At 58.7% G+C, this 23,585-nt stretch overlaps 1 protein-coding gene across 8 annotated transcripts in view; it reads right to left on the minus strand.

The window, feature by feature from the left end:
- AGRN (agrin) overlaps positions 1 to 21,815 on the minus strand; it is a 62,717-nt gene extending 40,902 nt beyond the window's left edge. For 4 of the 8 annotated variants that reach the window (XM_072917247.1, XM_072917248.1, XM_072917250.1 and 1 more), the window contains exons 1-4: positions 21,475 to 21,815; positions 16,011 to 16,272; positions 7,316 to 7,336; positions 758 to 805 (exon numbers count right to left, since the gene is read on the minus strand). In XM_072917247.1, coding sequence (XP_072773348.1) covers positions 758 to 805; positions 7,316 to 7,336; positions 16,011 to 16,272; positions 21,475 to 21,681 — 538 coding nt within the window. In that variant the 5' untranslated portion in view covers positions 21,682 to 21,815. Of the gene's footprint in view, positions 1 to 757; positions 806 to 2,203; positions 5,033 to 7,315; positions 7,337 to 16,010; positions 16,273 to 21,474 lie in introns of those variants that run through there. The other 4 variants (XM_072917251.1, XM_072917249.1, XM_030289462.4 and 1 more) reach the window with 3 other exon arrangements.
- Between the last annotated feature and the right edge of the window lie 1,770 nt (positions 21,816 to 23,585).

Raw genomic sequence — 23,585 nt, forward strand, 5'->3', positions numbered from 1 at the left:
AGGAGCCTCGGCAGCCTCCCAGAATTTTGTGCTTTTCCAGGGATCTTTTGGAATTCTAGCATCTGGCTGGGCTGGGCTGCTCATATTTTGGAGCCCTGAGCAAGGAGTTCCGCCCACGAGGGGGTTTATTTTTCGCTCGAGATGCCAATTTTAGATTAATCACATTTTATCTCACACCCTTTTCTTCCCCACCCCCAGCAGGGGAAACAAAAATGACTTTTTTAAAAAAGCAACGAGCAGGTTATTAATTGGCTGCTGGGCTCTTATCTGTGCACGTGGAGCCTGCCAGCAAAGGCAGGGGTTTAAAGCCTGGTTTTAAAAAAGGAACAAAGTTCCTGTGATGGTTTTATCTCAGCCTGGGCTTTCCAGCAGCTCCTGGAGCTGATAAGAACCTCCAAAAAAAAACCCAAAAAAACCCCCAAAAAAACCAAAAACCAAACCCAAAGCTCTCTGTGAAACCAGAGGAAAGGTGAGAGAGGCAAGAATGAAAACACAAGAAATTCACCTTTTCCAGCGCTTCCCTGCTTCCAGCCAGGAAAATCCCTGGAGAAAAAGAGCCCTGAGGGGCACCTGCCCCCCCTGCTCACCCCAACCCTGCACCCCCAGGGAGGGACCCCAAATCCCCCAAATCCCCACGGATCAGGGGGTCAGAGAGGTTTCCCTGAGGGAAGGGCCAGCCCGGGGGACACTCCTGCTGTCCCCAGGGATGTGGGGACACTCCTGCTGTCCCCAGGGGTTGGGGACACTGGGCACTCACCATCCCTCGGTGGCGGCGGCGTCTGTGTGAAGTAACTGTTGGGTTTGTCTGCAAGGAAACAAAAACCACGGAGCTGTCACAGGTTCCTCGGGCACAGCCCTGCCCCAGCCCTTCTTCGGGATGGGGTTCATCCCTCTCCTCGGGCAGGTCTGGCTCCCAGGAGCTCCTGGAGGATCACCCCAGTCCAGTCTGGGATAACCCCAGGTACCAGCAGAGCTGTCACAGGTTCCTCAGGCACAACCAAGCCCTGTTTTGGGATGGTGTTCATCCCTCCTTGAGCAGGTTTGGCTCCCAGGAGCTCCTGGAGGCAGGAAGGGGAACCAGGACCACCAAAACCCAGTTTGGGATAGCTCCAGGTACTGATGGAGCTGTCACAGGTTCCTCAGGCACAACCCAGCCCTTTTTTGGGATGGTGTTCATCCCTGTCCTCGGGCAGGTTTGGCTCCCAGGAGCTCCTGGAGGAGCCAGGATCGCCAAAACCTGGTTTGGGACAGCCCCAGGTAGGGCTGGAGCATCTCTGGCATGGGATGTGGGAGCAGCCCCCCAGGCCCAGCTCCTGCCCGGCTGCTCGGAGACACCCGGGTGTGGGACACAATCCAGGCACATGCGTGTGTGGGACACACCCTGGACACATGCGTGTGTGGGACACTCCCGTGTGTGGGACACGCCCCGGGCACACCCGTGTGTTTACCCCCGGACACTCCCGTGTGTTTCCAGGGTTTATTCCCCAGCCCGGCTGCCCCAGTAGAAGCTGCCCACCCCAAGGCCGGGCTGCAGGAGCTGCCTGCCCTCCCCACAGCCTCGGGGAGCTCAAGGGCAGCCCGGGAGTTTGGGGTGCTGCTCGGGAAGGGGAGCAGCTGTGCCAGTGGCAGGAATAACCTGGATCCACACCCGAGGGTGGGATCCACTCACTGCACCCGGGATCAACATCCAGACCTCGGGGGAAATCCTCACATCCCCCTGATCATCACCTGCACCAGCCCTTCCCAAATCCTCACATTCCCCCACAAACATCACCTCCACCACCCTCACATCCCCCAGATCATCTCCAGCCCTTCCCAAATCCTCACATCCCCCGAAACATCACCTGCACCATCCTCACATCCCCCAAATCATCTCCAGCCCTTCCCAAATCCTCACATCCCCCCAGACATCACCTGCACCATCCTCACATCCCCCAGATCATCTCCAGCCCTTCCCAAACCCTCCCGTTCCCGGATCCCCGCCCGGATTTGGGATGGGGCGCTCTGGGAGCGGCAGCAGCAGCAGCAGCAGCAGCAGCAGCAGCAGCAGCAGCAGCAGGTGGGCGCTGCCCGGCCCACGCAGAGCCGCCCTCGCCGCGCTGCTGCCGCTTCCCTGCCAGGGAAAAGCGGGGCAGGGATGTGCCAGCACCGGGATTGTCCCCGGGGCAGCCCCCGGAGCCCTGCCCCGCTCGGGGACACCTACAGTTATTGAGGAAGAGCAGCACGGCGAAGCCCAGCGTGGAGGTGGCCAGCAGGATGAGGCAGATGTTGCAGGGGATCATGAAGTAGCGCACCACCAGGGACACCTTGTGCTGGTACAGCCGGTCCCGCTCCAGGGCTGCCATGGGGTGCTGGCACGCCGTCATGCTGGGCTCTCGCACCCCGCGGGCCAGTGGCCACAGGGCTCACATGGACCCCTCTGCCCTGCCCCCGGGCGGTTTTGGCAGCCCAAGTTTTTCCATCTGGGCTGGCAGCAGGATGGGGGCACCTTCAGCACTCTGTGCCCGGCGGGGCCATGGCAGAGGCGCGGCCTCGGGGACAGCTTGGGGACAGCTCCGGCCGCTCCGGGGACACTCGGCCAGCCCCCGAGGTGTCCACCCACGGCTGCCCGCGGAAAGAAACCAAAATCCCCAGAAAGGAAACCAAAATCCTCGGAAAGGAAACCAAAATCCACAGAAAGCAATCCAAAATCCCAGCGCTGAGGGCTCCAAATCTGTGGCTGAGCCCACCCAAGACAAGGACACGCTGGGGTGGGAATGTCACAGAGGATAGGGACAGCACCAGCACAGGAGCACTCCCAGGCTCGGGAATATCACTGTCCTCTGGGATATCTGCTGAGATCCTCTGGGAAAACTGCTGAGATCCTCCAGGATAACTGCTGAGATCCTCTGGGATATCCTCTCAGATCCTCTGGGATAACTGCTCAGATCCTCCGGGATATCCTCTCAGATCCTCCGGGATAAACTGCTCAGATCCTCCGGGATAAACTGCTCAGATCCTCCGGGATATCCTCTCGGATCCACGCCGGCCTCGCTCCGGGCACACGCAGCTCCCGCCGCTGTCCAGCGGCTCCACCAGGACACGTCCGGCAGCCTCTGACCCTCCGCAGGTCCTCGCAGCCGGGAGCAGCCAAAAATTCCAGAAGCAGCGCAAGGATTCCAGGAGAAAGCCAAAATTCCAGGAGCAGCCAAGATTCGGGAGCAGCCCAAGGATTCTCAGAGAAGCCCAAAATTCCGAGATCAGTCCAAGGATGGCAGTATCAGCCCCAGGATGCCAGGATCAGTCCAAGGATGGCAGTATCAGCCCCAGGATGCCAGGATCAGCCCCGGGATGCCAGGATCAGCCCCGGGATGCCAGGATGCAGCTCAGCCCGAGGCAGACGCTCCCTCTGGCCCCACGAGGCTGCTCAGCTCCGCTCCAGCGCCATCCCTGCTCCCTTTCCGCCTCTCCGCCGGCGAGCCCGGCTCTGCAGCGCCTTGCCGAGCCCCGGGCCGGCGGGAAGGGGCCCGGCTCGGCCCCGGCGGGGGCCAGCTGCCCGTGCCCGCCTCACGCCGCTCGGACATGCCGGACCCTGCCGGACGGAGCGCGGCTCCGGCTCCGCGCCGAGCCCGGCATGGAGCGGCAGGGAGGGATGGAAGGAGAGAAGGAGGGAAGGAGGCTGGGAGGGATGCAGGGAGGCTGGGAGGGATGGAGAGAGGCTGGGAGGGATGCAGGGATCAAGGCAGGGATGGAGGGATCGAGGCAGGGATGGAGGAAGGCTGGGAGGGATGGAGGGAGGGATGGAGGGAGGGAGGCTGGGAGGGATCGGGGCAGGGACGGAGGGAGGTGGATCCCTGATCCCGGCGCTCTCCGAGAAGCGGCCGCGCAGCACCGGACAAGGGAGTGGCGGCGCGGATCGAGCCCGGCGCACGCCCCGGAGCCTCCCCCCGTCCCTCCGCCCGCCCCTCGGCCCGACCCCGGCGAGGAGGGGGCGCGGCGAGCCCCTCGGAGCGCTGGCGGCCAACAAAGGGGAGCGGGGGCGCAGGGGCGCGGCGCAGACAAAGAGCCGGGAGGGCGGGGGTCGCGCAGGAGCCGCTCCCCCACCCCGAACAGGGCGCGGGGACCCCCCCAGGACCCCCGGGATGAGCAGGGAGGGCTGGGGGAGCTGGAGGGGGCTCAGCCCCTCCGCCCTCTCTGCCGCACCTCTCCCCGCATCGCCCACCCAGAGACGCCCGGAGCCACGGGAACGGCAGGGAAAAACCCGGTTGTTATTTTTTTTAGGATGTTATCGGCACGGATTTGGCACAGCTTCCCCAAAACCAGCCAGGGAAAAGGAGCAGGGATGGAACCGCTCCATCGCTGCGGGCTCCCGGCTTTTCCTGCAGGGGAAAGGTGTCACCAGCGGAGCCGGGGGGAGGCGAGGGTCCGACAATGGGCTGGGAGCGCTGCCACAGCCCCGGGCAGCGATCGCTGAGACAAACCCGGGAGCTCACCCTGCTCTCCCTTAGCTGAGGCTCTGCCAGGATGGAATTCCCGGCAGAACACACAGCGCAGTCATTCCTGCCGCTGGAATGGGCACCGGGACCCGCTGGCTCCTTCCTCAGCCACCACAGCCCTGCTCTTCCTCAGCAGCGAGGGAGGAACTGGGCAGCTCGGGAGGCTGCACGAAAACCCCTCAGGAGGAAGGTGAGGGGCTGACCGAGAACCTGGGCTGAGCCCACAGCTCTGCCACGCCAAGGGCTGGGTTATCACCCAAAAAAACTGGGTTATCACCCAAAAAAACTGGGTTATCACCCAAAAAACCAGGAGGGATCCTCCAACCCCACCCAGGACAGACGGACACGGGGGGTGTGGGGAGGGCAGAGCAGCTGGGGAGGGAAGCTCAGCTTCCCCTGCAGCCCCCAGGAGCTCCCCCCGTCCCTCTGGGGTGTCTGGGGGGTCGTGGCTCCATCCAGGCAGCTGTGGGGGCTGCTGAGAATTCCTGCTCCCCACGGGATTCCTGCCTCCCACGGGATTCCTGCCTCCCACTCCTCCAAAAGGCGACGGCCTGGGAGAAAAACCTTGGCCAGGGGCAGGTTCCCCTCCCTCCCAGCCCTCCCAAAAATCCCTCCCTGACCTGGCAGCACACCTGCAGCCTGAGGGACAGGAAGATGAAAGGATCCCCCCACGCCCCCTCCCACGGGGACACGTGGGGACGCTGGGTGGTCCAGGACGGGCACAAGCTGCCCCCCAGCCACCCCACAAAGCCGCCCTGCTCCTCTCCGAGGTGCGAGTCCAAGAGGAAAAACAGAGAAAGAGGGGGGAAACCCAAGTCACATCCAGGAGATTGCTGGTCTGGAAACCTGCCTTGCCCCCTGCACCCTTCAGTGCCTTCTGCATCCTTCAGTGCCTTCTCCTGCATCCTTCACCTCCAGCACCTCCCAGCTAAACCACATGGTAAAAATCCTAAAATTCCATCGACTTCCAGCTACACCGCATGGTAAAAATCCTAAAAATCCATCATTTCCCAGCCAAGCCCCATCCCCTGCCATGGGAGCAGCAGGATGCGGCTCCACCCTTGGGAAGTGACAGCCTTGGCTTCGATTCCTTCCCAGCCCCAAAAACCCGAGCTGCTGCTTGGGGATGATTGACAGCTGTCAGTCACCCCTTCCCACCCAGCTGCTGCTTGGGGATGATTGACAGCTGTCAGTCACCCCTCCCTCCCCTGCCAGGCTGATTCCCGCTAATCCTGTTTGGCAGGGAGATAATTGGGATTTGTTGTTTGGGAGCTAACTGGGGGAGGAGGGAGGAGGAGGAGGAAGAAAAGGAGGAGGAAAAAAGGAGGAGGAAGGAGGAAGGAGGAGGAGGAGGGAGGAGCCAGCAGGACAGTGACGGTGACAAGCCCCGAGGGTGTCCCCTGTCCCCTCGCAGGAGAGGCGCAGCCGAGGTGGCCGCGCTGCTCCGCGGGCTCGCACCGCCACCTGCCGCCCTTCCCCGGCCTCTCCTGCTTCTCCCGAGCTTCTCCTGCCCTTCCCCGGCCTCTCCTGCTTCTCCCGAGCTTCTCCTGCCCTTCCCGGGTCCCTCCTGCCCTTCCCCGGTCCCTCCTGCCCTTCCCCGGTCCCTCCTGCCCTTCCCCACCTCTCCTGCCCTCTCCTGGCCATTCCCTTCCTGGCCATTCCCTGCCGGGCATTCCCTGCCGGAGCGGGAGGCTCGGGGAGCAGCAGCCAGCAGAGGATGCTGTGGGCTTGGAAAAACTTCCCTGTGCTCCTCCCGCAGCCCCAGCCTGCCGTGTCCCGGCCAGCTCGGTGTCCCCATTGTCCCCAGCTCGGTGTCCCCAGCTCGGTGTCCCCAGCTCCGTGTCCCCAGCTCCGTGTCCCCATCCAGGACCAGCAGGGCCCAGCCCGGGGATGAGCACAACCAGGAAATTCGGATTTATCCGCTCCCTCCACAGCTGGGGCTGCTTCAATGCCCTCAGCTCCTTTGGCAGCGAGCAGCAGCTGAGCTGGCACAGCTCTGTGCCACCTCAAGTCACCTCAAAAAGCTGCTTTGGGGTTGGCAGTGAACCTCAAAGTCCTGGGGTGAGCAGCAAAGGGGGAGAGGAGCAGTCCCAGCCCCAAATCTGGGGCACTCCTGGTTCAACTCCTCCTCCTCAGCTCCTTTGGCAACCAAGCCCCGTCCAGCCTGGCCCTGGCCACCTCCAGGGATGGGGCAGCTTCTCTGGGCACCCTGTGCCAGCGTTTTGCCACCCTCATTGTAAAAATTCCTTTATTCTATCAAATCTAAACCCTCCTCCAGCTTAACCCCATCCCTGCCTCTCCTCGCTTTCCGCTGGAATTTCCCCAGGAGCTGCTCCCACCTGGAGCTTCCCAGCCCAGCCAGGAGCAGGCAGGAATTCCCTGGATCTGAGCAATGCCCCAGCCCCCAGAGCATCCCAGTGCTCCCAGTTTGCCCCAGTGCCAGCTCGGGCAGCCCTGCCCGCCCGCCCAGGCTGCTGGTGAAGGTGAGAGGCTGAGGATGGAGAGGAAGATGAGCCAAGCACTGTGAGGAGCCCTCAGATCACAGCTCCGAGGGGTGAGGGGACAGCCCCGAGGGATGAGGGGACAGCCCTGAGGGGGATGAGGGGACAGGACAGAGGGGGATGAGGGGACAGCCCCAGGGGGATGAGGGGACAGCCAGGACTCCCACACCACGATCTGCCAGCAGTGGTGGCCCCGCAGTGGCAGCAGCTCGGGAGGCTCCCACAGCCCCAGCGCATCCCCAGGGATGAGGATGACAGTGATTAAGCCAGCCAGGCTGATGGTGGATGGAGAAAATGGGAATTTTGGTGTTTTTTTGGCGGGACAGCCCCACCACTTACCGGCGAGAAGCTTCCTATGTTCTTTAGAAAGCAGGGGAGGAGAAAAAGGAGAGAAGAAATCAAGTTAGCAGCAGAAAAACAGGAGCAGCCCCCAAGCTTTCCTCCTCCCCAGGCCCCCTCTGCCACCTGGGGCACTTCCAGCCCCACATCCAGGCCAGGCTCCCAGATAAAGGAATTCTTTATCCCTGCTCCCAGCCAGCCAAACCTCACGGTCCCAGGGAACAGAGCTGGGTGCTTTTCCCACCTGCAGCAGCTCCTGGAAGGGAATCCAAGGCCAAGGATTGCTCACAGATTCTCCTCAGCTCCTCTGGCACCCGAGGGCAGAGCTGGCACAGCTTTGCCCACCTCAAGTCACCCCAAAAAGCTGCTCTGGGGTCGGCAGTGAACCTAAAACTCCTGGGTGAGCACAGAACTCGAGAGAGGGAAGCATCCCGCTGGTCCAGACCCCGCTGGGAAGGAGCAGGGACAGAGGGACGGCAGGACTGGCACTGCCACCTTCGCTTCCGAGCCGGGCACGGGCTGAGCTGATCCCAAAAACCCCAGGGAGCCCTCAGGGAGCCCTTTCAGGGGCTCATTCCCATCCCCACCTCCCAGCACACGGACTGAGCCACGCCTGAGTGGCATGAGGAGCTCCCGGACCCACAGGCAGCCGGGTCCTGCTGATCCCAATGGTCCCACAGGCAGCAACAGCAAATCCTGCCCCGAAAAACCAGGGGGAAGCACCCCCAGGACACCAAAACTGAGCCAAGGCCGGCACAGAGCCCAGCGGGAGCATCCCAGGAGCTGATCCCCAGGATCTGATCCCCAGCATCTGATCCACGAGGAGCTGGCACTTGGGAGATCCTGGGGAATATCCCTGGCACAGCCAACAGCTCAGAACTCCCATGAATTCCCTTAAATCCCATGGATTTCCTGCGCCAAGGGATGGACACAGCTCTGGATGGACACCCCAGCCCTTCCCACACAATTCCCATTTATCCCACAGCTCTGGATGGACACTCCAGCCCTTCCCACACAATTCCCCTCCTTTCAAGTCCTGCAGAAATTCCCCCAGCTTTGATTTTCCCCTTCACGGAGCTGTGGGGCAGCTGTGAGCACCAAGGAGAGGGAGCAGAAGTTTGTTTTAGCACAGATTAAACAAAACAAAACCCAAAAGAAGCGCGGGAGGCTCCGATCCAAGGTCAGTGGAAAGTTTCCCCGGGCAGGAGGAGCAGGGAATATTCCTGGGAAGGGTGGGAGGATGGAGCTGGGCTGGAACAAAGCTGCCTGTCCGGGTCTGAAGCTGCAATTGTGTTTCCTGGGGGTGGGAGAGACTCCTCTGTCCCTTGATGGACCAAGAATTGGTTATCTAAAAAGCAGGAACTTCATCAAGAATCCAAAGTTGTGTCTCACTTGTTTTAGTGGAAATTAAGGGATTTTGGGACTGGATCTTGAGATTTTGGGATTGGAGCTCGAGTTTTTGGGATCAGCTCAAGAATTTGGGATCGGGAGCTCGAGATTTTGGCATTGGAGCTCAAGATTTTGGCATTGGAGCTTGAGATTTTGGGATCAGGATCTTGAGATTTTGGGATTGGAGCTCGGGAGCATCCCCAGAGCCACTGAGGGAGAGGAAGAGGCCGGGGCTGCCCCTCCTTCCTCCCTTCCCCAGCCCGCCGGGATTGGAAGCAGATGTGTAGGAAGTGTCTCATTAGCAGTAATTGCTTCGCGAGGATTTGAGGTTTCCCCTCTGCCACCACCACCAAAAACACTCCCGAGGAGCCGCCCTGGGTCCGGGACAAGGGGGAAAAACCCCTCAGGGCAGAGTTTGTGCTGCACAAACGTTTGGGATCTGAGGCAGGGAAAGTTTATTCAGCCGGGGCTGGCAGCGGGCTGAGGGATCTGGAAGCATCCCGGAGGATTAAGCTGGAAAAACTCCGCCTAAATCCCACTTTCCTGCCTGGCCGAGGCCAAATGAGGCGTGAAATGGGCTCACAGTTCAGTCCCTGGCACCCTCCCGGCTGAAAACCAGGAAAACAGGCCAGGAGCTCCTTCCTCACATCTGGGACACTCCAGGAGCTCCTTCCTCACATCTGGAACATCCCAGGACACTCCAGGAGCTCTTTCCTCACATCTGGGACACTCCAGAAGCTCTTTCCTCACATCTGGGACATCCCAGAAGCTCTTTCCTCACATCTGGGACATCCCAGAAGCTCCTTCCCCACAGCTGGAACTGCTTCCTCACATCTGGAACACTCCAGGATCTCCTTCCCCATCACTGGAACACTCCAGGAGCTTCTCCCTCACATCTGGGACACTCCAGGAGCTCCTTCCCCACAGCTGGGATACGCCAGGAGCTCCTTCCCCACAGCTGGAACTGCTTCCTCACATCTGGGACACTCCAGGAGCTCCTTCCCCATTTTGGGGCTGCTCCAGAGCTGCGGCAGCGGCTCCAGGTGTCCCCTGTCCCCAGCACAGGTGGTGTCCCTGTCCCCTGTCCCTTGTCCCCACCACGGGCGGTGTCCCCATCCCCTGTCCCCAGCCAGCCCCCGCACTCCGCTCGCACAAAGCCGCTTCTGTGGCTCCCGGCGCTGTTTCCCGGGCCCGGAGCCAGCGCTGGCGCTGCGGCAGCGGGGATCAATCAAAGCCCCGATTGTGCCGCCGGCCCGGGCAGCGCTGGGGCACCCGCGGGGGACAGACAGCGGGACACAGCCCCACACATGGATGGGGACAGACAGCAGGACACGGCCCTGCAGAGGGGACAGACAGCGGGACACGGCCCTGCAGAGGGGGGACAGACAGCGGGACACGGCCCTGAGCAGAGGGGACAGACAGCGGGACACGGCCCCACGCATGGATGGGGACAGACAGCGGGACACGGCCCCGCGCATGGATGGGGACAGACAGCAGGACACGGCCAGCCCCAGCCCGGGAACGCTGTGCCGCAGGCAGGCAGGTCCGGGATCCCGACAGAGCCTTCCCTCCCCAGGGCAGGAACCGGGAATGGATCCAGGATGGATCCCTGATCCACCATTCCAGCGTGGGGACCCCAAAATGCCTCCTGGATCAGCTCCCCTGGATCAGAGCCATGGGCTTCAGGATCCCAAAAACCCCTTCCCTTCCCAGGGCAGGAACTGGGAATGGTGTCCCAGGCCAGGATGGATCCCTGCCCCACCGTTCCAGCACGGAGAACCCCAGATCCCTCCTGCTGCTGGCACAGATCTGGTGATGCTAAAACTGAGCGGGATCAGCTCCCACCAGGAGTTCTGAGCCCACATTCCCAGCCCGGAGCCAGCCCCTTTGCCCTGCCCCGGGCAGAGCATCCCAGCTTCCCAAAAATCCCTCCTGCCCAGCAGCAGAGCCATTCCAGTGTCCCCATTTCCCACATGCAGATTCCCTCCAGGAATCCCACTGGCCTCTCCTTTTCCTTCGCTCTTTACGCCGCTTTAAAGTCGCCTTTCCGCTGTCCTGAATAATTGACGGGAACATGAAAATTTTAAAAGTCTTTCAGGATTCCATTAAAATTCATTCCCTTTCCCTTTGGAGAATTGCCACTGCCAGAGTCCCATGGAGGGCAGCTGCCTCCCTCCCCAGGATTTAACTCCAGAGCAAATTCCCTGCATTTCCCTGCATTCCCAGCATTTCCCTGCATTCCCAGCATTCCCCTGCATTCCCAGGACACTGGGATCCTGCTCTGATCCAGGACTGCAGCCCCTCATCCCCTTCCTCGCAGGAATTGTGGGCTGGGATTCCCAAAATCCCTCAGGAATAACCTCAGGAATAACCTAAGGAATAACTGAGGAATAACCCCAGGAATAACTGAGGAATAACCTAAGGAATAACCTGAGGACTAACCCAAGGAATAACTGAGGAATGACCTCAGGAATAACCCCAGGAATAACTGAGGAATGACCTAAGGAAACCAGCATACAGCATAAAAAAACCAAACAAACAAACAAATAAAAACCAGTAAAAAATAAAGGCCAAAGCTGCTTCTAGTGCTCTTAAAGTGCCACCAAGGCCACCAAACCCTTTTCTGGGAGCACCCTCTGCTTCCCAGCTGCTTCCCAGGCATTCCCAGGCATTCCCAGGCATTCCCAGGCATCCCCAGGCATCCCCAGCTCTCAGAGGAGGCTGGGCCAGGCCAGGCTCGGGTTTCCCAGGGAGCCTGGAGTTAATTAAGTGTCACACCCCTGGGCAAAGCTCTCCCAATTCACCCCACTTGACCAAGTGACCCTGAGGATTTGGAGCAGGCCCCATAAATCCCAAAGGCACGTGGGCTTTGTTTTCCAGGAGGGAATGATCAGGGAATGCCGGGCGGGAGGTTCACACTTTCCCCTCTCCAGCAGCAAGGGGACTCCACCACCCCTGGGATTCCCTTCTGCCAGGGAATTTTATATCCAGCAAGGAGGAGAGAGGGGTTTTATCCTGTCCCCTGTGTGTGGAACAGGCAGATCCAAGGAATCCTGCCACCACCAAGCTCAGGAATCACACAAACCATCCTTGTGCTCCCCTGCCCGTTTCCATCCCAAAGAGGAGAGGAACGATGTTCTTACCTAAGGAATAATGCACAATCCACCGGGGGGACACGGGGGCAGCACATGGAAAAAAACACAGGGAAAACAGCTGGATCAGACCAGGGGAAAAAATTCTGCTCAGAAAATCCTGCTGGGGAAAAATCCTGCTGGGGAAAATCCTGCTGGGGAAAAATCCTGCTGGGAAAAATCCTGCTCAGGAAAAGGGCTCGGCCCTGCCCTGACAGCCCAGCATGGTTCTCCTGGGCGTGGGCAGGACCCTCACCCCAAAAATGCTGCAGCCCCCTCCCTCTGGAGCAGAGATTCCCCCCAAAAAAAGCTCCAGCCCAGCCCCTAGATATTCACCCCAAAAATCGCACATTTCCCCGCAGAGATTCACACCAAAAATCCTGCATTTTCCCCCAGAAATTCACCCCAAAAAGCTGCGATTCGCCCCAGAGCAGGGGCTCACCCCAAAATCTGCGGCCCAGGGGCAGAAGAGGCAGCAGGGGCAGGGAGGGCTCCTGTCCCAGACTGTGGGGGCCAGGGGGAACCGGGGGGCACAGGGGGAACTGGGGGGCACAGGGGGCACAGGGGGGACCAGGGGGCACCAGCAGCAGCAGCAGCAGCTGCCAGGGCTCGTGCCAGGGTTGCCAAGGCTGCCGGGCTCTGTTATCCACCAACAGCCTTTGAAGTCAGGGCCCAGGAATGTGCCCGCCGGGGAAGGGGAACAAGGTCCCCAGAGCCACCAGTGTCACCAGAGCCACCAGGCTGCTCCCCAGGAGCATCCCAGTGCCCGCCAGGCACAGAGGGACAAGGTCCCCAAAGCCACCAGTGTCACCAGAGCCACACCAGAGCCACCAGGTTTGGCTTGGGAGGGACTGAAATCCCAGCCAGCCCCACCTGCCATTGGCCCAGATTGCTCCAGCCCGGCCTGGTCAGTCTCTGGCCATTTTTTACCCATTTTTTGCCCATTTTTAATCCATTTTAAATCCATTTTAACCCACTTTTTACCCATTTTTTTAGCAATTTTTTATCCATTTTTACACATTTTTTTATCCATTTTTTACCTATTTTTTACCCATTTTTTTACCCATTTTTTATCCATTTTTTTACCCATTTTTTATCCGTTCTCCACCCATTCCAGCACTCAGATGTGATTCTTTCACCCCGGGATGCATTCCAGAGCTTCTCCAAAGGGTTCCCACGCCTGGAATGTCCCAAAATCCTCCCCTGGGGATGGTCACAGCCTGCTCCTGCTGCAGCTGAGCGCTGGGATGGGTGGAGAATGGGTAAAAATGGGTAAAAAAGGCTGCAGCTAATCCACTGCTGCTGCAGGGAATTTGGGCACTTTCCAGGGGTGTGAGGGGAAAATCAGGATTATCACTGGTGCCTCAATTCCAGGGAATTTTGGCAATTTCCAGAGGTGTGAGGGGAAAACTGTGGAGCCCCATTGGTGCCTTAATTCCAGGGAATTTGGGCAGCTTCAAGGGATGCAAGAGGAATTTTGGGGAGGTGCCACTGCTGCTGCTCCAGGGAATTTGGGCAATTTCCAGGGCTGTGAAGGGAAAATCAGGATTATCACTGGTGCCCCAATTCCAGGGAATTTGGGCAATTTCCAGGGCTGTGAGGGGAAAATCAGGAATGTCCCACCACCCTCTTGAAGCCCCTCTTCCCTTTCGGGTTCCTCCACTCCTCCGGGCTGGAAAAGCCCGGCCTGGAGGACAAAAGCTCCATGGAAAAGGAGGATCTGGGCAGGAGGGAACCCCAAATCCACGGGCAGGGGCTTTGCTGAGGCAGCCCCGGCACTTCCAGAGGCTGGGAAAGGCTCCCTGGGGCACAGAAAGGACCCGGGCAGGGCTGGAGCTGCCTGGGGGGACGGAAAAACAATTCCAGCAAAACCAATTCCTGCTGGGATTTCTGTCGGTGCCCTCCGTGCCTGGGAACCGGGGGCTTCCACAGCAGCACAGAGAGGATCAGCTGGAGGCAGGAGGAGCTTTGGGGTGCAGAGGTTAAAGGGAATTTGGCAGGAATGCTCGGATCTGGAGCAGAGCAAACCCCTCCCAAACCTCCCGGCAGCTTTTATCCATCATTTCCAAGTGGAAGGATCCTGTTGTGACAGGACATGAAACCCTCAGAGAGTCCCAAAAAATGCTGCACCCTTCCAGCAGCAGGGAAATTCCAGCTCCTTCCCGGGGAAGCAGAGCAGGAACCTGGGTCTGTCTGTCCAGGGAAGGAAAGATAAGGCAGCAGGTTTGGGATGTGTCCTGGATTAAAGCAGCTCCGGGCTAAAAAACAGCCCTGCACCAAAAAAGTATCTCTGGACCCAAAAACCAGCCCTGCACCAAAAACCAGCTCTGGACTCGAAAACCAGCCCTGGACCCCAAAAGAGCTCTGGACCCAAAAATCAGCCATGGACCCAAAACTAGCTCTGGACACAAAAACAGTCCTGGACCCAAAATCAGCCCTGGACCCAAACCCAGGCCTGGACCCAAAATACAGCTCTGGACTCAAAAACGAGACCTGGACCCCAAAATACAGCCCAGGACCCAAAATTCAGCTCCGGACCCACAATCCAGCCCCAGACCCAAACCTGTCACAGCCCCTGTGTTTCCTGAGTAAGAGGCTGGGAAAATCCAGCCTTTGATGTTCCACGAGCGGCTCCAAAGCAGAGCTGGGCCACGGGAGATAAAAACACCAAACAAGCCTCGCCACAGGACACATCCGGGACGGGAGTGGGAAAGAATTCCATTGCCATGGAGCCACGGAAAATCCAGGCGCAGCTGCTTCCCGCTCCCAGCACATCCAGCACGCTGGGGAAAATCATCCTGGGAAAGCTGCTCCGGGCAAGGCAGGTGCCTCCCCAGCATTCCCCCTGCATCCCTGGGTGAGCTCTGGCATTGCCCAATTTCCCTGGAATTGAGGCACCAATGACAATCCTGATTTTCCCCTCACATCCCTGGGAAGTGCCCAAATCCCCTGGAGCTCTGGCATTGCCCAAATTCCTGGGAAGAGGTTGGGGGAGGGTGCCAGGGGGAGGCTGCCCTGGATCCCAGGGATGCAGGGCTGGAATTCCAGGCTGGCAGGGCAGGATCCTGGATCCCAGGGATGCAGGGCTGGAATTCCAGGCTGGCAGGGCAGGATCCTGGATCCCAGGGATGCAGGGCTGGAATTCCAGGCTGGCAGGGCCACAGGAGCCCTCCCAGCCTCCCACTCCAGATTAAAATTCCACAAGAATTTGCTCAGCACACGGAACCTCTCAGCTCCTGCCCAGCCCGGGGATGTTTGGCATTTCTGCCACAGGGAGGGAGGGAAGCAGGGAGGGGACCTGGGGCTTGGGGAAACAGGGATGGGGACAGGGACACAGGGCAGGGTGGCCTCTGCAGCACTTCCAAGAGCGTTTTCCATGGAATCCCTGGGAGGATTCCTTCCTTGCCCGTGGGTGAGGCAGCAGGAAGGGGCCCCCAGGGCTGTCCAGCTCTGGATTTTCCCTCTCCCCTCCTTCCTTCCCCTCTCCCACCCTTCCCAGCTGCTGGGAGCTCTCTGCCCCTCCTGGGAGCGAGGTGCTGACGCTGCTCTCACTATCTCTGATGGAAAACAGAAGAGGAGGAAGGAAGGGAAAGGGAAAAAAAAATCACTTTTTTGAGGGAAAACCCACACATCAAGTGCTGGAGCTGAGTTCCCAGCCTGGGAGCTTCCAGCGGGGCAGGGGCAGCTCCTCAGGCAGGGATTTGTTGGTTTTTCCAGGAGCCAGGCGGGCTGGAAGAGACAGCAGAGAGCTCAGGGGGTGTCTGGGACTGGCTTGGAAAAAACCTCGGAGTGCAGAGTGAACTGCCCCAAACACACAGGGTGATCCTAAATCCCCTGTCCAGGAGCTGACAGCTGTGTGACCCACCCCAAACACACAGAGCAGTGCAGGGTGATCCTACATCACCTGTCCACGAACCACTGACCCCAAGGGACTGTGATGTGAGCTCACAGACCAACGTGACCAACCCCAGAAGATCCTAAATCATCACCTGCCCATCACCCACTGACCCCAAATGCCACCACCACCCCAAACACACACACAAACCAGCAACGACACCCCTCAACCACACACCCCTGCCCATCCAGGGGCTGGGAACCCCACAAAAACGACATGAAACCTCACAAAAACCCAAGAAACCTACAAAAAACCCTCAAAACCCCCAGAACACCCTTACCTTCCACGCAGTGCTCCACCTCCTCCAGGTTGCGCAGCGTGATGCGCATCAGGCTGGAGTTGAGCATCAGCTCGTTGCGGTGCGCCGGCCACAGCGCCTGCGGCGCGGGGTTGACGAAGAAGATGCGCGTGTCGCCCGTGGCCACCTGGTTGTCGCAGATCAGCGGGTCCCCGAAGCCCCCGATCACCACCTTGTTGCCCCCGTCCAGCAGGATCTCGTGGGTGACGATGTCCTTGCCCTTCAGGTAGCGCCACACCCGCACCTGGCACAGCGAGGGGACAGGTCACCGGGTGGTTGTGTCCTGGGGGTCCCAGTTTTCCTCTCTGGGATCCCATTTTCCCTCTCTGGGCTGCTCTTTCCCCCTCCTGGGCTCCCATTTCCCCTTCCTGATTCCCATTTTCCCTTCCTGGGTCCCATTTTCCCTTCCTGGCTCCTGTTTTCCTCTCTGAGCTGCTTTTTCCTCTTCTGGCCTCCCATTTTCCCTCTCTGGTCTCCTCTTTTCCCTCCCTGGACTCCCAAGGATTGGTGGCCCTGGCATTCACAGTTTGGTGCCCTGGCAGATGAGGACTGGTGGCCCAGACAAGGATTGATGGCTCAGACAAAGTTTGGTGGCCCAGACAAAGTTTGGTGGTCCTGACAAAGTTTGGTGGCCCTGGCAATGATTGGTGGCCTGGACAAGGTTTGGTGGCCCTGGCAATGACTGGTGGCCCTGGCATTCACGGTTTGGTGCCCGGGCAGTGATTGGTGGCCTTGGCAGGCAAAGTTTGGTGGCCCAGACAAGGTTTGGTGGCCCTGGCAAGGATTGGTGGCCCTGGCAGATGAGGACTGGTGGCTCTGACAAAATTTGGTGGCCTGGACAAGGATTGGTGGCTCTGGCAGTCAAGGCTTGGTGGCCCTGACAAGGTTTGGTGGCCCAGACAAGAATCCAAAGTTCACGCTGAGCATGAGCCAAACTCCTCCAGAGTGTCCCTGGCAGGGCGGGACGGGGTCAGGGTCAGTCCCGCTGGCCACGGGAGCCACAGGGCAGAGCCAGGGGGGAAAAGGGAATGAATTCCAGCAGGAAAAGGGAATAAATTCCAGCAGGAAAAGGGAATAAATTCAACCAGGAAAAGGGAATCAACTCAAGAAGGAAAAGGGAATAAATTCCAGCAGGAAAAGGGAATAAATTCCAGCAGGAAAAGGGAATAAATTCAAATAGGAAAACAGGAAAAGGGACTAAATTCAACCAGGAAAAGGGACTAAATTCAAGCAGGAAAAGGGAATAAATCAGCCCTGCAGGCACAAATGGGGGTGCAGAACCAGCTGAGGAGTTTATCTCTCCTGTTTTCCTCACTCTTCCTCCTGCTGGTGAAATATTTGGAGCAGGACCCCCCACTTGGTGGATCTGAGCAGCGCAGCCACGCAAAAAAAGCAATAAATTACCCCAATTTTCACCCCAGCAACTGCAGCCTGCCCTGCCCCGCTGCACAGCTGAGCTGCAGAATTGGAAAACTAGAATTGTAACACTAAAATTTTGTAAAAGTGGAATTTTTCTAAGAAATAGAATTATAAAAATAGAATTTTGTGAAAATAAAATTTTGCGAAAATAGAATTGCAAAAATAGAATTGCGAAAATACGTTCTTACAAAAATAGAATATTACAAAAATAGAATTTTATAAAAATAGAATTTTATCCCAGGTGGGATTTCCACAGGGTTAAGAGTCACCCTCTGCTCCTTGCGGGTCTCTGCCAACCCCAAAACCATTCCAGGACTCCCTGGAGGAGCTCCCAGGGATGCTCAGGTGGGACATCTGTGGGGATAAGAGTCGGACCCTGCTCCTTGCGGGTCTCTGCCGACCCCAAACCCACTCCAGGACTCGCTGGAGGAGCCGGGCAGAGCCTCCCTGCCCCTGACCCCACAGAACCGCGGCACCCGCAGCCACAGGAGCCCCCCGGGCCAGCCCAGGTGAGCCCGGGGAAGGTGTGAAGGTGTTCGGGTGTTCAGGTGTGCAGGGCACAGCCCCGCAGCCTCCGGAGCCGCTCCCGCAGCCTCCCCGCCTCTCTCCTCTCCCCTCCCCGCCGCTCTCCCGCAGTCAAGCCCAGGCACCTTCCCCAGCCCCACCTCCTCCAGCCCCAGGGCAGGTGAGCAGCCGAGCAGGGCGAGAACCCAGCCAGACAAAGGAGGAAAAATGCGGGGGGTGGGGATAAAAAAACCACCTTTTCCAGCAGCAGAAAACACAGCCCGGGGCTGGCTCCTCGTGCGGGGCATCTTTACAGCTCGGGGGTTGGGGTTTTTTTGGGGTTGTTTGTTTGTTTGTTTGTTTGTTTGAAGGTGGGAAAAACTGAATTCTCTGAATTCTCCTCTGCAGCAGACGGGAATTGGCGTTAATTTGCGTTAATCGGCGTGGCTGCCAGGAACATCAGAGTCCAGCGGGCTCCTCCCCACCCTGATGAATGGATGGATGCGCAGAGCACCCGAGCCCCGGCAATTACCTGCGGGGCAGCCCATTCATCAGCGCGGCGCAATTAAGACTTTGTCACCGCTGACTCACCGGCGGCAGAAAAGGAAGGGAGGCAGAGGAAAAAAAAATTGGGCTGGGACCTGTTGGGAGGAGGACCCTGCCCTGCAGCGCTCTGTTTTTCCAAGGAGAGCAGAAAACGCCGGGTTCTAAAGGGCTTTGGAAGCTCCGCGCAGGCAGAGGAGGAGCGGCCACAACTTTATCCAGGCGCGGGTGTGTTTTAAAGGCAGGGGGAAAACTAAAAACCCCCAAAATAAAAGGATTTTCCAACGTGCCAGGGAGATGCATGCCCTCATAGGGAATGGGACCACCTGTAAAGGAACATTCCTGCCAGGAAAACGCCGCGGGAAACGCCAGGTTTGGTTCTGTAAAGCCAGGGAGAAGTTGGAGCAAAGTCCTCTCTGGAGGAGCTGTCACTCGGGATGGGAAGCGCTGAAAGGGGTCACCAGGAAATTTTGGGAGATAAAAGCCAGGATCAGCTCTGCTTCCAACCCTTCCCTCTCCCCTTTTTTCTCTCTCTGTGCCTTTTCCCTGCCCCTTCCCAATACTCGGCAATTCCTTAAAAAAAAAAAACCAAACCAAAATCTGTGCTCCATTGTCCGGGATTCACATCCTTTTCCACACTCACAGAACCTGGATTTCTCCTATAAACAGCAGCTGCCCTCCCAAACACCGGGACAGCCAGAAAAAGGCACTTCAGGGGGCCAGAGCAGGAGGGGACAATGCCAGCACAGAGCAGCAGCAGCTTTGTGCAGGAGTCAGAAAAAGCACTCAGGAATGTCAAAGCCCTCGGAAAAAGGGCACAGCAGCCACTTTTCGGGAATTCCGTCAGCCTGCTCCTCCTTCCCCCAGCTCCCCCGGCAGCACAGGCACGGCTGGCAGCTATTTCGGGGTGTTTATCTAGCATTAACTTCACATTTTTCGCGGTGCTTATCTGCCCCTATGCAAGGGTTCGGAGCCGAGCTGGGAAGAACAATGCCCAGAGCAGGGAATTCTCGGATCCCCATGTGCCTGCTGCTCCCGGACCACCCAGCTCCAGCAAAACTGGGGATTTGGGGTGTGGGAGCTCCCCACGTCGCCTTTCCTCGGCAGATAAGGAAGAGCCTGGCAGGAGATAACGGCGGGGGTCTGGGGAGCACCGAGGGCAGGGACAGAAGGAATTGGGGCAGGAATTTCCTCAGCACAAGATCCTGGATTTCTTCCCGGCTCCCCCAGGGGCCGTGCAAGGCCAGCAGGAGCCGGGGGTCAGGTTTAATCCCCAATTGCTGCTGGAATTTAGGTTAAAAACAGAACACAACAAAACAAAATAAACTGCAGGCATGGCAAATGCACACGATTCCCATTCCAAGACTTTGGGAGAGCTGAGGAGGGCAATGAGCCAAGAGCTGCTGCAGAGCTGCACATCCCCAAGTCATTGCAGTGACAGGAGATTTATCTGCTCCCAGGTCCTTGGGACATCCCAAATCCCATCCCAAAGCCGTTTTTCCCGGCAAAAGACACCACATATGACGCAGGACAATTTGGGCAGGGTTGGCACAGGCTGATGGACAGGGAAAGTGACAGGGAACCGTTGTCCTGTGAAAATTCCTGAATGTCACAGCACTGCCACACCGGGATGGGATGGGATGGGATGGGATGGGATGGGATGGGATGGGATGGGATGGGATGGGATGGGATGGGATGGGATGGGATGGGATGGGATGGGATGGGATGGGATGGGATGGAAGCTTTCCTGCTTTCACTTTCACAAAACTCCAAAACTGGAATGATCTCTCAGGAGCACTTCCTGGCCTTTCTGTGCTCTTTCGGGAACGGGCAGGAGCAAAATCCCAAACTCTAGAGCAAGCAGCACAAAGCTCTCCTGGGCACTGCTCAGGGAAAGGCAGGGAAGAGATTCCCTTCCCAGGGTAAGGAATTCAGATTGTGCTTCACGGAAAGCCACCACGGGCAGCCCCATCCCACTGCTGGCTGCTCCAGCTGGGGCTGGATTGCACCTTGCAAAGGCAAAGCTGCTTTTCCTATCCCAGCTTTTCCCCCATCCCAGCTCTTCCCCTATCTCAGCTTTCCCCATCCCAGCTTTTCTCCTATCCCAGCTTTTCTCCTATCCCAGCTTTTCCCGGCTCAGAGTCCTGCCCTGCTGCTGCAGGATGATTTTCTGCCAGGCGGACACCTCGCTGTGAGTCCGCAGTGGGAGAAAAGCGATTTATTTCTCACCCTGCCCTCTCTGCCTCGCCACCAGCGCCACTGGGCCACCTCCCGTGGCCACCTCGCGCCGGCCTCAGGTGGCCACATCCATCTGTGCCCCACAGGCTCATTAATGCTCGGCGGAGCACCCAGGATGTGCCAGACACCGCAAACAGACGGGCCCGGGGGGGCTGCGAGCTGCAGATGGGGCGGGGGGCGCAGGGAGCGGGCAGGGGCTGGGGGGATGCGCCAGAAACTTCACCGTCCTCCCTGCCACCAAAAAAAAGCATCGGCCCCGGCTCTGCTCGGCACCGAGCAGGATTTTTAGGAGGGGAAGGCGGAGAAGAGGAAAAGCCGAGGGAAGAGCGTGTCCTTGCAAGCGGGGCTCCTGCCCCGGCAAGGGTTAAGGCATCCGGCACGTTTTCTGTCAAGCGGGCGGATGGGATTTCAGGTTGCTCGGGACTTCAGCGTCTCTCCCGCTTCGGGGGGAGATAAAAAAACCCCCCAGAGCCCGAGGCCAGGTCGGTGGTTAAACAATAGCCCGGGCTGCAGGAACTCGAGATGCTGCTAAAGTCAACAGCAGAGGCTCCCAGCACCTTCCCGGCAGCGAAGTTGGGAGGCAGCTCCGCATCACGCCAAAGCCGAAGAGGGAAATGCCCATAAAAAGCAACTCTGGAGATTCCTGCCCCCACTTTCCCGGCCACGCAGCAGCTGGAGCCTCACCGCAACCCTAACAAACCCCGATTCCGCCGCGGAGGGGGCGGCGGGGTGAAAGTTTTACCTTGCACGAGTAGGTGTGGTGCACCGGGTCCACGTTCATGATCTCCTCCACCGTGCCCGTGAGCACCACGTTGGCCTCCTCCTCCCGCCGCTGCAGCTCCCGCTCGGGGCAGCCGGCGCGGGCCGGGGGCAGCAGTGCCATCCCCAGCGCCATGCCCAGCGCCAGCAGCAGCCGTGCCCGCCCGGTGCCCGCCCGCCGGGCCCCCATGCCGGTGCCGCTGCCGGTGCCGGTGCCGCTGCCGGTGCCGGTGCCGCTCACCCCGGCAGACAAAGCGGCCCCGCTCCTAAGGCAGCGCTGGCGCAGCCGAAAGGGCCACTTTTGTTCCAGGAGGTGAAAAGGAGGAAAGAAAGAGAGGAGGGAGGGAGGGAGGCAGCGAGGGGAGGGGAGAAGGGAGGAAAATCCCAGGAGGAGGAGGAGGAGGAGGAGATCTGGAAGGCGGCGAGCAGCGCTCGGCGCTCGCTGCCCTGGAAGAAAGAGCGCAGATTTGCATGCAATCTGAATTTCTGATAAGGAGGGAGCGGGGCTGAAGGGGGGAGAGCAGGGAGGGAGGCAGGGAGGGAGGGAGGAAGGCCGCCCGCCCTGCTGGCAGCGCTCGGTGCGAACGCCGCCCCCAGGAAAGGAGCCGCGGTTAATGGATAATCAGCGCCGCGACGTGAGGAGACTTTTAAAGGTGTAGGGACCCAGCCGGGAGTGGCAGCTGGCCCCAGCCCTGTCCCGGGGTGTCCCTTGCTCCATTCTGCACCCCGAGATGCCCAAAGGGAGGGTTTGTCCCTCCCTGTCGCCTCCTGAGTGGCAGCTGTCCCCAGCCCTGTCCCCTCCATCCCACACCCCGAGATGCTCAAAGAGGGCTGACACCCCGGCATTTCCCTCCCTGTCACCCCCAATTCCACCCCAAGGATGCTCCCAGGCTTTCCCCACAGGGAAACTGAGGCAGGGCTGGTCCTGCCCCGCAGGAACCCCCCGGATCCATCCCTGGGCACAGGGGTGACCCGCACTGGGGACAAGGCTGTCACCCATGTCAGAGCCACCCGTGGAACCGAGGAATGGTTGGAAAAGAACTTTAAAATCATCTCATCCCACCCTTTCCCCGTGACCCCGTGGCCCGGCTTCCCTTAGGGGCTGCAGGGCGATTTCCCCACTTGTCCTGAGCAATTAGGGCAGAGAGAAAATGAAAAGTTAAGTGGCACCGGGGGAGGGATGTTGTTTCTGCCCTCCATAAATCAGCCCCCAGAGGCGCTTTACAAGGCTTGATGGCCCTAAAAAATCCCGTTTCACTTGATGGCCCTAAAAAACATCCCATCTGTTTCACTTGATGGCCCTAAAACCATCTCCTGGTGTGACCCAGCTCCTGATCCCAGGGTGAAGTTGAAGCACCTGCCAGCCCAGGATGTGACACACGAGGTGTCCCCACGTCCTCCTGTGATGAACAAGGGCAGCATCCTGCCCTGTGTGCCCCTGTCCTTCCCTAAATTCTCGAATAATTTGTTCCCTAAATCCCCGAGCGCTCTGTGCTGTTTGCCCCTGTGGGTGTCACACTCCTTTTCCACCCCTTCTCTCATTTATTTAATATATGGAAATAAATGAATCTTGCTGAGTGTTGCATAGTTTGTCCCTGAAGAGGATGGAGCACCAGAGATCCCGTAAATCTGCCTGGAAATATCCCACATCCTGTGGGGTTTGCAGGGAAAGCACCTTGGACATTTTCTGTCTTAACCCAGACATTCCCACAGTGCAGCCCCATGGCTTCTCCCAGTTCTCTTTCCATTCAAAAGTTCCATTTCTCCCTTGGAAATCTGAATTTCCCAGCTCAGCATTGAAGGATGGTGCTGATCCAAAGCAGGAAGGGTTTTATCACCTCAGGGAGAAAATCCTTATCAAAAAGTGCTTCATTTTTCCCCCAAAAAAGTGGCCTGGAGCCTGCTCAGGCCTGCAGGAAACCGGGTGGGGAATAACTTCCAAACCTGCCAGACTTCCCTGCACTGTAAAACCCCCCAAAAAATTGCAGGATGAAGTGACCGAAAGAAAATTCTCATTTTCTCACCAAAAATTTCTCCAAAACCCTGAATTTTTGGCTGAGGGGCACTGGGAGGCCTCCATCCCTCAAAGCCAAG

This window comes from Taeniopygia guttata, chromosome 21, assembly GCF_048771995.1.
Source record: "Taeniopygia guttata chromosome 21, bTaeGut7.mat, whole genome shotgun sequence".
In the NCBI taxonomy this organism is placed as follows: Eukaryota; Metazoa; Chordata; class Aves; order Passeriformes; family Estrildidae; genus Taeniopygia; species Taeniopygia guttata.